Here is a 13,995-nt window from a genome sequence, read left to right on the forward strand (position 1 = left end):
AGAGGATCGTCGATTTGACGGAGGAGAATGGGGAGGAAGATAATATTGTTCAACTTTTGATTGAGAACAAGGTTTTGCAATGTGAAAAGAAGAGAGCCGAGAGTGAGGTTGAGGTTTGGAAGGAAAAGTTCAAGGAGTTGTCGTCGCGGGATTTAGTGTTAAATGAGGATTCACTTTTGAGATGTGCGGAATGGCCATTGATTGGTGAGAAGAAAGAGGCAATTCAAGGGATTAGAACTAGAGATGGATCGCATGATGTTAATTCTCATGAAGTCAGTGAGAAGATAGAAGCAATTCAAGGGATTAGAACTAGAGATGGATCGCATGATGGAACGAACTTCGACTACGTGCAAAATAAGGCAAAAATTGAGACTTTGGTGGAGGTTGGCTCTACTATTTGTCAGTCCCCTGGTAAAGGAATTGGTGAGCTTCAAGCAGCAGGTACTAAATTACAGGACCTCCTTATTATTTTTTTCCTTTTTAAATCCAAGCTTTAGGAGATTTTGTTTAGATAAGTTGAGCTCAATCACTTCAGCACTCGCGTCTTCTTAAGTTTTATGTAAATTGGGACAATACCAGCCGAGAGCTGCATTTTATATGATGGGTTTGATTTATGTAACTGAAAATTAAGCATGTCTAACTTCGACCTTCAGCATCTCCTCTATGAGCTACTTAGCAGTGTGTGTAACACCCTACCCCATTGACATACAATATTATCCGCTTTTGGCTCCCCCGAACCAGACTTCCAGAAGGTCACCTATCTTGGTCAACGACCTCCGGCACTTCCCTTAATCGGGGAAGACGACCCTGCTGAGCCGCCCTCCTAGGCTCAACCACCCTCTCGGGGGTGGTTACTCTCTCAGATCACGAGATGAGGTCTTTTTCTTCAGGGTGCGGGGTTGGAGTTTAGTTGTTGTTTTTATTTCAATGCATATCTTATTGGTATGAAGCCTTTTTTTCCTGGAAAGATAACTTATTACATGATCAAATATGTAATGGCATTACCTGATTCTGTGAGATGAGCTAGTCTTTGACTATATTTGTTTTCGTTGTTTTGTGGTAGGCACACCTTTTAATGTTTTTCCATATATGGAAGATGCTTGTATTAAGGAAGAAAAGAAAAGTGTCTGTTTGGCATATGGTAGACGAGTTAGAAAACAACTGTCATTCGAAGAAAAGAGGAGCCCTAGCAAAAAGTTAGCTCCATCCACACCAGCTGGTGCTAGACCAGCTTCTCTTGGCATCATTGATATCAGTGACAGTGAAGATGAGCAAACTACCCATATCGTATTGCCTCCTCCTAAGGATGAGGTAATTGACAAGGTTCACATCTCAGATGATTGCACATTAGGATTATCTATGGGAAGTGAAAAAGAAAAAAATTCTGGGAATAGTTTGAAACAGATAGATTATGACGAGAATGATGAAGAAGATATGGATGCTTGCAAAGTGAACCCTTTGTCTACTCTGACGCCCAAAAGAAAACGAGCTTCTAATATTGTTACTAGTGACACTGAGAGTGATGAGGATGATAATGTTCCGATTTCTAAACTCAAGCGGATGCATCTCCGGCAAAAAGTTCCTGATGGAGTAGATTCTGATTTGAATGACTGCTCGGTGACTGCTACTTCTACTGTTACTACCCCTCCAAGGCGGCATCTGATGACTTTAAGAAAATCTTTAGAAAAGGGTGGGGCGGAAAGAAACTCTTCAAGTCAGACCCGTAAAACTAAATATGATCGAGGAATCCCTACAAGTGCGGGTGCTGAAGATGATGGTTCAGAAGAGTTTGGGTCAGACAGTGAGGGTGAAAGCTTGGGTGGATTTATTGTCGGGAGCTCTGATATTTCTGATGCGGATGATGCTTCTAGTGAGTCACAAGATGTATCAGATGAAAATATGGCCTTCAATGAGATCTTATCCAAACTTCAACGGAACAAAGATCATAAATTAAAATGGGAGTTTGAGGCGGACATGCTTGCAGCATTTGGAAAGGATACTGAATTGTGCATGACTGCTGTATGTGCTCTCTATCGACAGCAAACTTCTGATGAAAAATCTAGCAAGGAAGCATTTTACTCGAATCACAGAGGTTTTAGCAAGTTTGATGCTCCAAGGTATGCATCTGAATGCACAGTGCTCATAGTTATTTTTATAGGTTTAAGACTTTATTGAATTGCTCTCACTTGTAGATGAAATTATACCATCAGAGCCATTGGTTTTAAGATTACTAATTGCTAACATATAATGCTTGTATACATGCTTGTCCTTAGGATGCATTTATTTCTGTCTTACACAAATAAAGTATCTTGTTTTATCTGCCGGCAAAAAAAGAAAAGATTTTTTCTAACTGGTGCAATGGGCATCTAATCCTGAACTTCTTTTGCCTTAGCGAAAAAACTTTTGCTTCTTCCATCACCTTACAATCTTCCTTAAACTTTCCCGTTACAAACTTTCCAGTGATCATTTGGTTTTAAAGGATAATTTCTGAGTTTTTTGGTTTCAAATTTGCCATATTCTGATCAAAAGAAAAATTTGCCACATTGTACACCAAGTAATCGTTACTAGACTTTTCTGAACAAGGTATTCCATCAATTTAACCCAACAGTAATTTGTAGCTTAACTTGAGTCAGTGAGATTCCCCCTTCTATCACTTTGCACTATTTGTTTATGTTGATTCTAACATCTGAATATCCTCCGTGTTTCTATATAAACTCTTTAAGACACCCCTGCTTTTAATCTTTTCATTTACTACACATGTTGAGCAATATATTGTCCCTGCATTTGCATCCAGACCTTGAGTTTTCCAGTTGGATCAAGTGGAAAACGTAACCTAAATCTATCATTTACCATATGCACCTGAGAGCATCAAGCCCATACAGTCGGATCAGATGTTATTGTTGAGTGACGTTATATTTTGAAAGTTAATCAAAAATCAGAAAGGTGTACTTATGTGTTGAAGAGAGAAAATCTGTTATTTCAGATGCATCATATATCTGATTTCTCTATATTTGTTTCTTTTTTAGGCCTGAGTTAATTTTTTTTGTGAAAGCACTACATGTTTCTGTTTATTTTTTTCCTTTTCTTGAAAAATTCGGTTTTTTGCTTAGAGGGAATGACTCTGTTTGGATCCTCCATTGTACATTTTCTGAAATATCTGTACTATCATATAGGGGCTCTGCTTTGGCTGAGTTTCTCACTGATGGAGACCCAGGAGGTGATCTTAAGAAATCGGTCATGGAGTTGCAAGAGTATGACCCCAAGGCAGTGCAGCTGTGCAGAAGATTGGCAACTCACTACTCTAAGCAATTGTTTGAGATCTACAAGAGCAAAGAGGATCCTCTCTTTCTCCCTTCTTGACATGACCTGCAACAAATTGAACACATAGATGCTACTAGTCAAAATCCTCCATAGAAGTGTATCCTCGGGAATGGTGTTTTACTGGTTTTCCATTCTCTGTTAGGCCTTCTGGTTGTGCATGTTTTTTTTTTTTTTTTTTTTTGTATATATATGATATAAGTATGTTCATGCATGTCTATCGAAGAACAGGTCACAGGGATTTATCCCTACGAACTGGCTTCATAGGTTGGGTGTATATATCAAGGTAACATTATATTATGCTGGCGTCTATGGGAAAATTCATTGAAAGTTATTTCTATTTATCATTTGTGAAATTTGGAATACATCAACTCGTAATTTAGGAAGAGAAATGTTATTTAATCCCACGTTTATCTCATTTTTATTCTACCTTGCTGATGTGGTATTCCCAATCAGCTATTGAATTTATTTTTATTAAAAAAAAAAAAACTAATATAAAGATTGATTGATAGTGTTACATCAGCAAAATTAGATAAAACTGTGACGCATAACATTTCTCATTTGGGCAAAAGACTTCCTATATAACTTTCAATACTTTTGCAATGATCTCTTTAAACTTTAAAAACTTTCAATTTGGTGTATCCAATTTTAAGAAGTTTGCCGTTAGAGTTTGGGTTTAAATCAAATGAAGTATATGTAATATGTCGCTTATACTTTTGTATTTAAAAATAATTTAATTTTTAAATAATTAAAATAAGAAAAAAGAATGGAAACCATGCTTGGCCGTGGGTCAATCTGGTAGCATTTTTTAAAATAAAAAAATTAAATTGAGAGTTTTTTTTTTTTTTTTGGAACAATAATTTGAAATTTCATTGAAGCTCAAAGAGAGCACGATCAAGAAGAGGGAGAGGACTCCTCTCTCCTTACAATACCATAGATATAAGAAGGTATAGAGGTCCACCTAATCGTATCTATGACATGGTTTCTAGCTCGAACAGCTAGTTCATGAGCCGCAACGTTGGCCTTGTTGGAAGTCCCACATTGCCTGGATATTAAGGAGATTGTCCATTTATAAGGTGAGGGGAAACCTCAACTCTTGAGCTAGCTTTTAAGTTGAGTTAGGCCCAAGACCAATTTCTAACATGGTATCAGAGCCTAACCCAATTAATTGGATGTGGCCCACCGTCACCCATTGTCGCACGTGTTGGCTTGGATGTCCTCCCGCCACACGTGAGGGGGCGTGTTGGAAGTCCCACATTGCTTGGGTATTAAGGAGATTGTCCATTTATAAGTTGAGGGGAAACCTCAACTCTTGAGCTAGCTTTTGAGTTGAGTTAGGCCCAAGACCCATTTCTAACAGGCCTCTCGTTTTACATGAGTGACTCACGCCTGGTTCAAGGTTTTAAAGCCCGCCTTAATGTCTTGCATTAAATGCCCGTACATACTTTGACAAGGGGCCTCATAATTCACTTCTTTCATTACTTGCAGTGCATCACCTTCTAAAATGGCCTCCCTATAACCTCCTTCTCTGCAAAACATTACTGCATATAGAGCTGCAAGGGATTCAGCTACCACCGGGCTAACATCAAGGGATAGCTTCTTGCTGATAGCTGCCATAAACATGCCTTTGTCATTTCGTATTATAATTCCCAGTCCAATAGTTTTTTTGTTGCCATCCAATGCTGCATCCCAATTTATTTTAACCATTCCTCTTGGTGGTGGCTGCCATCGAATCAAAGCCTGCTCTCTCTCCCTAGTTCCTTGCTGCCAGACACTTCATTTATCTTTTGAAAATCAGCCAAGGCAGTCTTAGCCTCTTTCAAAATGTGTGACGGATGCGTAAAACGACCGTCGTGGATAAGATCATTTCGCCGCAACCAGATACGACGTGCCACTATAGCAAACAACTCCACCTCAGCCTTTTCACATCTATTCATCACCATCTTAAAAATCTCCAAGAAATCTTTTCCCCCAGTACTGCACTTTTGTTGAGTAATGCTGCTTTCTCCCCAAACATCTGTAGCTACCGGACAGGCCCAACAAATATGGGCTGCTGTTTCTTCCTCCCTTATACATATTGGGCAAAGCTTGTTGTCACATATTCAACGTTTGAACAGATTTGATTTGGTGGGAAGCAAATTATGACAAGCTCGCCACAGAAACATTTTCACAGCATTAGGAATATTCAATCTCCAGCAGGTCCGCCACACCTCAAAAACTTTTTTCTCTTTCGAGCACCCTGGTAGGCGATGAGCCTGCATCTCCATACCTAGATGATAGGCACTCTTAACGGAAAAAATTCCATTATTCCTGCATCGCCAGACGAGTCGGTCTTTTGGTAGAAAAGGGCTAATAGGAATCTTAAGAATGGCTTCAACTTCTTCGGGCAGAAACAGAGTTGAGATTAGGGACCCCTTCCATTTCTTTTCCTCCCTGTCTATTAATTCACTCACTCGCATATCTTCTGCATGGGCTTGTCTTTGTGATTGGATCGAATATGAAATCGGAGTGGCCAGCCATTTATCCCCCCACACCCTTACGTCTCTTCCGTCACCTATTCTCCATATACTACCATTATGAATTAGTTCCTTTGAAGCCAAAATACTTCTCCAAGCCAAAGATGGCCTAGTACCCAATTGAGCTTCCATGATGGTGTTATTTGGAAAATATTTGGCCTTCATGATCAAAGCCACCAGTGAATCTGGATTTTGCAACATCCTCCACAATTGCTTGGCCAAAAGAGCCTTGTTAAACATGGCAAGATCTCTAAAACCCAATCCTCCCTGTTCTTTTGAAGTGCTCATCTTCTCCCAGCTCATCCAATGAATCTTTGAAGTATTCTCCAAATTGAGAGTGATTGAAGTTTAGGGGATAATTAAAAAATGTTTAAAAAACTTCCTAAACGGTTGCACACGACAAGATGAAAAACATGCGGTAACTACAAAAATGTGGCTCAACAATTAATTTCTAAACGACGTGTAGTAAGCTTCCTTTTTTCTCTTCAATTTTCTTCTCTATCACTGTTTGGAGCGATAGGAGGAATGGAGGATGTGGGTCCTCTTAAAGGAACTGACACGTCGCATTTCGTCACACTGTGCCGCTTACTTTCTTCTGTCTCGTGCTGATTACCCTTTCCCTTCCAAAACCCCAAAGGAGTTCCGCTTTGAATCCCACATTCTATTGTAAGTTTTAGCGATTATTACTCTTTCTTAATACTGCTTAATGTATTTGGTGCAAGAATTTGTGTTGCTTTTTGTTGTTTCGCTCTATCAAGTAATGCAAAAAAAAAAAAATTCCATTAAAGCTTAGGCAAATAGTTGAATGAATCTGAAATGGGTGTAGCTAATATGCAGAGTTCATTGTTCTGTTGTTGTTGAGCCTGAGGTTTTTCAGAGAGTTCTCTTTGGCTGCTGAGAAAAGCGTTTATATATATATATTAAATTCATCAAAGAAAGAAAAGAAAATAATAGGATAGAAAAAGAAAACTACTTATATATATATATATATATATATATATATAAAAGTAATTTTCAAACGCAGAAAAAATTGTTCTCGACTTTTTTTTTTTTTTTTTTTTTTTTTTTAAACTCGAGATAATGTTTTTTCTTTCTTTGTTTTCCAAGTTGTATCGGTTTTTTTTATTAAGTTTTGGAATGCAAGTTCTTTTTTTTTTTTTTTCCTTTTTAAGTGTAACGGCTTTCAGTGGGTGCTTTTGATTTAGGTAAATTTGAGGGTGAATATGGAGATGGATGTTGAAGAAGTGGAAAATAAAGAAGTGCCAAAATGTGAATATGAGGTTGTATGCATGCAAGATTTGGTAGGTTGTGAATGCAGTGAATTGGAAGAGAGGAGTAAGAAAGCTGAAGCGAAGTGTGTTGAGTTGGAATTGGATATTCATAGGAATAAGAGCGAGTATGAAGTTCTCGAGACCAAATTTAAGGCATTGGAAGTTGACAAGCTTGAAATTGAGGACGAACTTAAGGTATTGAAGAGGGAGAATGATGAACTCAAAAAGCTTGTTAGCGGCTTTGAAGGTGAAAGGAAGGTTAGTAGTGGAAGTGAGAGGGATATGAATAGGATTGTCGATTTGATGGAGGAGAATGGGGAGGAAGATAAGCTCGTTCAGCTTTTGATTGAGATCAGCGTTTTGGAATGTGAGAAGAAGAGGGCTGAGAGTGAGGTTGAGGTTTGGAAGGAAAAGTTCAAGGAGATGGAGTCGCTGGTTTTAGTGTTAAATGAGAATTCAGTTTTGAGGTGTGTGGAATGGCCATTGATTGGTGGGACAAAAACAGGGTTCGGATTACAAAATGTTACTCATGATGTGAGAGTGAAGAAAGAAGCAGTTGAAGCAATTGAGACTTTGGTGAAGGTTGGCTCTACTATTTGTCATTCCCCTGTTAAAGGAATTGGTGATCTAAAAGCAGCAGGTACTAAATTACAGGACCTCCTTATTATTTGTGTGCTTTTTAAATGCAAGCTTTAGGAGATTATGTTTAGATTAGTTGAGCTGAATCACTTAAACACTCATGTCTTCTTAAGTTTTATGTAAATTGGGATAATAGCTGCAGAGGGGTGCACTTTATTGGTTGGGTTTGATTTATATAACTGAAAATTATGTGCGTCATCTCCGCTGTGAGCTACTTTAGCAGTGTGCGTTATGACAGTGGTCGTCATCGTCAAATGTTATATGATTGCATCTCCTCTACAAGCAACCCTTCCAACGTGTTACAAAGATTCTTAGTATAATGCATTAATCTAGAGTGATTGCATACTACTGTTCTCATTTCAGTGGATGGGGTCTTTTTCGTCAGGGCAGGGGTTTGGAGTTTAATTGTTGTTTATATTTCAATGCATATCATATTGCATGAAGCTTTTTTGCTAGGAAGGAAAAATTATTACATGATCAAATATGTAATGCCATTGCATGATAAAGTGAGATGAGATAGTCTATGACTTTGTTTTCATTTCATCTTTTGTGGTAGGCACGCCTTGTAATGACTTTACATATAGGGAAGTTGCTTGTATTAAGGAAGAAAAGAAAGGTCTCTGTTTGGCATACGGTAGACGAGTTAGAAAACAATTGTCATTCGAAGAAGCAAGGAGCCCCAGCAAAAAGTTGGCTCCATCCACACCAGCTGGTGCTAGACCAGCTTCTCTTGGCATCATTGATATCAGTGACAGTGACGATGAGCAAACTACCCATATCTTATCACCTGCTTCTAATGATGAGGTAATCGACAAGGTTCACATTTCAGAGGATTGCACTTTAGGATTATCTATGGGAAGTGAAAATGGAAAAAATTCTGGGAATAGTTTGAAACGGATACATTATGACGAAGCTGAAGACGATACGGATGCTTGGAAGGAGAACCTTTTGTTTACTCCGACACCCAAAAAACGAGCTTTTAATGTTTTTACTAGTGACACTGAGAGTGATGAGGATGATAATGTTCCGATCTCTAAACTCATTTCTAAACTCAAGCGGATGCGTCTCCTGGAAAAAGTTCCTGATGAAGAAGGTTCTGATTTGAATGACTGCTCAGATACTGCTACTTCTCTAGGTGACAATGTCACGGGTAGTGTTACCCCTCAAAGGCGGCATCTGATGGCTTTAAGAAAATCTGTAGGAAAAGGTGGGGCAGAAAGAAACTCTTCAAGTCAGGCCAGTAAGACTAAATATGATCGAGGAGGAATCCTTGCATGCGAGGATGCTGAAGATGATGATTCAGAAGAGTTTGGGTCAGACAGCGAGGGTGAAAGCTTGGGTGGATTTATTGTTGGGGGCTTTGATGTTTCTGATGTGGATGATGCTTCTAGTGAGTCACAAGAGGTATCAGATGAAAATTCAGACTTTGATGAGATCAAATCCGAAAATACAGACTTTGATGAGATCTTATCCAAACTTCAACGGAACCAAGATCATAAATTAAAATGGGAGTTTGAGGCAGACATTCTTGCAGCCTTTGGAAAGGATACTGAATTGTGCATGAAGGCAGTTTGTGCTCTCTTTCGGCAGCAAACTTCTGGGGAAAAATCAAGCAAGGAAGCATTTTACTCCAATCACCGAGGCTTTAGCAAGTTTGATGCTCCAAGGTATGCATCTGAATGCATAGTGCTCATAGTTAATTTTATAGATTTATGATTTAATTGAATTACTCTCACTTTTAGATGAAATTATACCATTAGACCTGTTGATTTTAAGAATACTAATTGCTGACATAGAATGCTTGTATACATTTACTATTTGCTTCCTACTCTGTCCAATGCAATGATAAGATGATGCAGATTCATTTTAGTTTCTTTCGATAAACTTACCTCATTCTCAGTCCCTCAAATTCAATGGATATGAAGAATTTTTATCAGATATTCTGATTTTAAACTCCCTCTGTTATGAATTGGCCAAATTTCATTTTTGCTTTTAATGGGGCCAAAGATTTCTTCTAACTGGTGCAATAAGCATCTAATCCTGAACTTCTTTTGCCTGAGAAAAAAAAAAAACTTTCCTTCTCCCATCACTTTACAATCTTCCATAAGCTTTCCCATTTTGAACTTTCCAGTAATCATTTGGTTTTAAAGGATAATTTATGATTCTTTTTGTTTCAAATTTGCCGCATTCTGACCAAAAGAAAAAAAAATTGTCACATTCCAGACCAAGTAAATGTTGCTAGACTTTTCTGTCCAAGGCAAAACTTCCATCAATATAGCCCCACAGGAGTTTGAAGCTTAGCCTGAATAAGTGAGATTCCCCCATCTATCACTTTACACTATTTGTTTATATTGATTCTAACATCTGAAAATCTCCCGTGTTTCTACTTGAACTCTTTGAGACACCCCTGCTTTTAATCTTTTCATTTACTGCACAAGTTGAGCAATATATTGTCCCTGCATCCAGACGTCCCAAGCAGGTGGAGCTGGTGGGACCCTCCCCTGCCGTCGTGCAGTGTAATAGGGCAGGGGGTATTGCACTGGATCTTAATCCACTGGGTACCACTCCAGCTGATGACATCACTACTTTCATAAACTTTGAATTCCTTAGAGCAACCTGAACATACAGTCGGATGAGATGTTATTGTTGAATGACTTATGTTTTGAAAGTTATCAAAAATCAGGAAAGTTTACTTTAGTTGTTGAGCAAAAGAGAAAAGATGTTTTTCCAGATGCATCATATATCTGATTTGTGTGTGTTAATGATGTGCCCTTCGTTTCTTGTTTGGCCTGCGTTAATTTTTTAGTGAAAGCACTACATGTTACTGTTTCCTTTTTACCTTTTCTTCAAAAATTCGGTTCTGCAATTATTTTGTATTTGAGCAATTGACTCTCTTCCTAAATTGTATATTTTCTGAAATATCTGTACTATCATATAGGGGCTCTACTTTGGCTGAGTTTCTCACTGATGGAGACCCAGAAGGTGGTCTTAAGAAATCTGTCAAGGAGTTGCAAGAGTATGACCCCGAGGCAGTGCAGCTGTGCAGAAGATTGGCAACTCACTACTCTAAGCAATTGTTTGAGATCTACAAGAACAAAGAGGATCCTCTCTTTCTCCCTTCTTGACATGACCTGCAACAAATTGAAAACAAAGATATTACTAGTCAAAATCTTCCATAGAAGTGTATGCTTGAAAATGGTGTTCCTGTTGGTTTTCCATTCCTCTGCTATGCCTTCCTGTTGTGCATGTTTTGTTGTATATATGATTTAAGTGATTGTATGTCTATCAGAAGCAAATGTCCCTAGGAACTGGCTTCCTAGGTCGTTTGTATATATCAAGGTAATACTATAATTTCTTGTATTAGAATATTAATTAAATAATTAAATCTATTATTTCTAATTAACATAAATATTTGAGATAAGTAGTAATTTAATACTATATATGTCGATGAGCATTGAGTTATGGGCTGGGCCATTTGTTCTGGCGTGATCTCTCGCCATGATAAATGCTATTCGTGCACAAGGGCTGTCACGAAAAACAGAACGACCAAAGTTGGCGCACCATTGATAATTATCAAAAGCTTCTCAAGCATCGAATAATACATGGAGGATAGATTCGGCTGCTTTGCACATGAATTCTTCGGTGCAAAAAGATTCCAATAAATTTTGGCAATGAAAATATTTGGACAACTACGAGCATATTTGTGATTGTGTTCGAAAAATATAACTTGCAAGTCAAAAAGCGTTTTTTTGGCCAAAAATGTGTTTTGGTCATTTTTTGGTTTTTTGGATACTTAAAAGTGTTTTTAATTTTTTTTACCAAACAGGTACTTTTTCTTCAAACGATGCCAAACGCACTTTTAAGCCTCTCAAACGCACACTCAAACAGGCCTTACGGCTTTTACTATAAGTTTTCTTTCAAATTAACTTGTCAGTTCATAATTAATGAAATAATTACGAGTGTATGGTTGATAAGTCAGTCACTAATTAATTAAACTGACAAGTTAGATTTTTTGTCTAATCATTTTAGCTATTGTAAGAGAGCCTATATGAGACCCACCTGTTCTGAACGATACCTTAATTTATAAGAAAACTTGTAATTAAAGCTGTATTATTCTTACCAACATTCTTTTGGCAAGTGAGTTGTCCTAGTGGTTTAAAGTCACCTAAATTAATATTACAACCGTATCAATTCTGTATTTGCTGGCAATAAGTAATTATACAGCCATAATTGTACAGCTTGTCCCTCCCAACACACAGCTTGGAATTGCACAAAGCAATGAACATCAACCACCACCAAAGCAAAAAAGCATTAAAAAAAGAAGCAAAGAAACAGCAAATTGCAACAAAAAAATAGAAACACAAAAGAAGTAAAGGCCACATGGGTGATGGGGGGGTGCATGGGTCCCCTAAACTTGCGAGGTGCCCCCCACATTCTCATGCACATAACATGCCATCTCCTCAAAGCTAATTATAAAAAGGATCCCTTCCTCAAACCCCCATCCACCATCATCACCCTTGGACTCCTACCCTTCTCTTTTCTACGTTAAGAGTTTCTCTCTTCCTCTCTTTCTCTTTCTCTCTCTCTAGATAATTAAAAAGAGAGAAAGAGAAGGAGAGAAGGAAAATGGCCGTTCCAGGGTCTTCATTCGGATTGGTAGCTATCATTTTCGTTGTCATCTTGCAAATGTCTCAGGCACAGGCACAGGCACAAGCTCCTGCTCCTGCCCCCACTAGTGACGGTATGTTTTCTTTTTATTCTCATGCTTTTTCTGTTTGATTCCTGAGAAATAGTTGAAAGTGTAAAGCTTTAAAATTATATTCAACAAGGTTCAGATACTTTTCCTCAACTTGGTACTTCCAGTTTTTGAAAATTCTTTCATTATATTCAACAAGTTTCAGATACTTTTCCTCAACTTGGTACTTCCAGTTTTTGAGAATTCTTTCATATAATTCTCCTATTCTCGAATAAAATTTGGAAATAACATACAAACAAGAAAGCTACATGCATTTTTTTTTTTTTCAAAGAAAGATCAATTTAAAGGAAATTAAGCAAGATATATTTTCTTTATTGTTTTCATCTATCCATTTTTTTTTTTTTTTTTTTTTTGGAAAGAGAACCAAATAAACAAACCTTATAAATATATGTCTGATCGAAATCAAACATTTTCATGCATTTTTGTTGTTGTCAAGATTCTGTAAATTTTCATTAACAATGATGACATTGAAATATATATGTTCCTCGATCTCTGTGTTTGCAGGCACCTCGGTAGATCAAGGAATAGCGTATTTGCTGATGCTGCTGGCTCTGGCACTCACCTACATCATCCACTAATCCACTCACTTGACGACTCGTCATCACCATAGAAGCTTTTATTCATCATGATATGTAATGCTGGATGTATTTTACATTATGTTGTTAGCAAGAGGTGAAAGGGTTTTTGGAATGGGTGGTATCCACCCACCTGGGGAAATGGCAGGGAGAAATTTCATCCGAAACGCCTATGTACTTAATTTTATACCCAAATGACTATCTCTTTGTTCATTATGGGCATTATTTATTTGTTTTTTTTTTTTTTTTTTGGTGATCGCTTATAGTGCTAACAATTTTTGATATGACTTGTAAATCTGACACAAACTCAACACGAAATTAAAGGATTATGGTCGAAGAGTTTGACCAGTTTAATTAAATTAGCTGGGTTAATCTTGATCTATATAATCTTATACCCATGTTTTAACACGACCTTAATTTGACATGCAACATAATAGCAAACAATTTTTGACATGACTTGCGCACCTGACATAAACTCAATACAAAATTAGATGGTTATAATTGAGAAGCTTGACTTGTTTAATTAAATGGGCTGAGTTAAAATTAACCTACATAGTTGGATACATATGCCTTAATACATCCCAAACCCGACACACAAACACGAGCTGCCACCCATAATTACATACTAACCTATTTTGCGTGTCAGGCCACCAAAAATTAGTGACAACAATGGCACATTGATCCTAAATTTCTTTTTTTCCAATCTCTCCCATGGCTTGGGTGGTGCGACCACCCTTGACATCCAATCTAGCGGCTGCCACCACCAGATCAGGTGGTCCCAACCACCCCCACATTGTGGTTGGGGTGACACCACCCACACATATATAGTGCACTACCACATTACGGACTAGAGAGGAGAGAGAAAAATGAGTAGGTGTAATGTTACTCGAGAGCATCTGTAAATCATTTTATGTTAGAAT

General features: G+C 37.8%; 3 protein-coding genes across 4 annotated transcripts; all 3 read left to right on the top strand.

The window, feature by feature from the left end:
• LOC132168124 (uncharacterized) lies at positions 1-3,618 on the top strand (the record flags this gene model as incomplete). The annotated part of the gene is given in 3 exon segments (XM_088512900.1): positions 1-441; positions 1,064-2,117; positions 3,174-3,618. Coding segments are annotated over 3 exon segments (1,682 nt in total), but the record flags the coding sequence as incomplete, so codon positions are not given.
• A 2,716-nt stretch (positions 3,619-6,334) lies between these two features.
• On the top strand, positions 6,335-11,100 carry LOC132168178 (uncharacterized). 2 transcript variants are annotated; one of them, XM_059579294.2, is made up of 4 exons: positions 6,335-6,500; positions 7,022-7,745; positions 8,301-9,411; positions 10,683-11,100. In XM_059579294.2, the coding sequence occupies exons 2-4, from the start codon at positions 7,058-7,060 to the stop codon at positions 10,867-10,869; spliced, it is 1,986 nt and encodes a 661-aa protein (XP_059435277.2). In that variant the 5' UTR covers positions 6,335-6,500; positions 7,022-7,057; the 3' UTR covers positions 10,870-11,100. The 2 variants fall into 2 exon arrangements, with proteins under 2 accessions (XP_059435277.2, XP_059435276.2); XM_059579293.2 differs by having other exon boundaries at positions 6,336-6,500; positions 7,040-7,745.
• Positions 11,101-12,234: 1,134 nt separating this feature from the next.
• On the top strand, positions 12,235-13,262 carry AGP22 (arabinogalactan protein 22). The gene is made up of 2 exons (XM_088513883.1): positions 12,235-12,485; positions 13,005-13,262. The coding sequence occupies exons 1-2, from the start codon at positions 12,371-12,373 to the stop codon at positions 13,076-13,078; spliced, it is 189 nt and encodes a 62-aa protein (XP_088370009.1). The 5' UTR covers positions 12,235-12,370; the 3' UTR covers positions 13,079-13,262.
• Positions 13,263-13,995: the final 733 nt, after the last annotated feature.

The sequence above is a fragment of the Corylus avellana genome, chromosome 2 (assembly GCF_965113065.1).
Source record: "Corylus avellana chromosome 2, dhCorAvel1.hap1.2, whole genome shotgun sequence".
In the NCBI taxonomy this organism is placed as follows: domain Eukaryota; kingdom Viridiplantae; phylum Streptophyta; class Magnoliopsida; order Fagales; family Betulaceae; genus Corylus; species Corylus avellana.

Excerpts from the sequence above, each read along its gene's own strand:
- LOC132168178 (XM_059579294.2), top strand. The coding sequence starts at position 7,058 with ATGGAGATGGATGTTGAAGAAGTGGAAAATAAAGAAGTGCCAAAATGT. Across the intron at positions 7,746-8,300 it reads TGGTGATCTAAAAGCAGCAG|GCACGCCTTGTAATGACTTT; the intron begins GTACTAAATTAC and ends CTTTTGTGGTAG. Across the intron at positions 9,412-10,682 it reads AGCAAGTTTGATGCTCCAAG|GGGCTCTACTTTGGCTGAGT; the intron begins GTATGCATCTGA and ends ACTATCATATAG.
- AGP22 (XM_088513883.1), top strand. The coding sequence starts at position 12,371 with ATGGCCGTTCCAGGGTCTTCATTCGGATTGGTAGCTATCATTTTCGTT. Across the intron at positions 12,486-13,004 it reads TCCTGCCCCCACTAGTGACG|GCACCTCGGTAGATCAAGGA; the intron begins GTATGTTTTCTT and ends CTGTGTTTGCAG.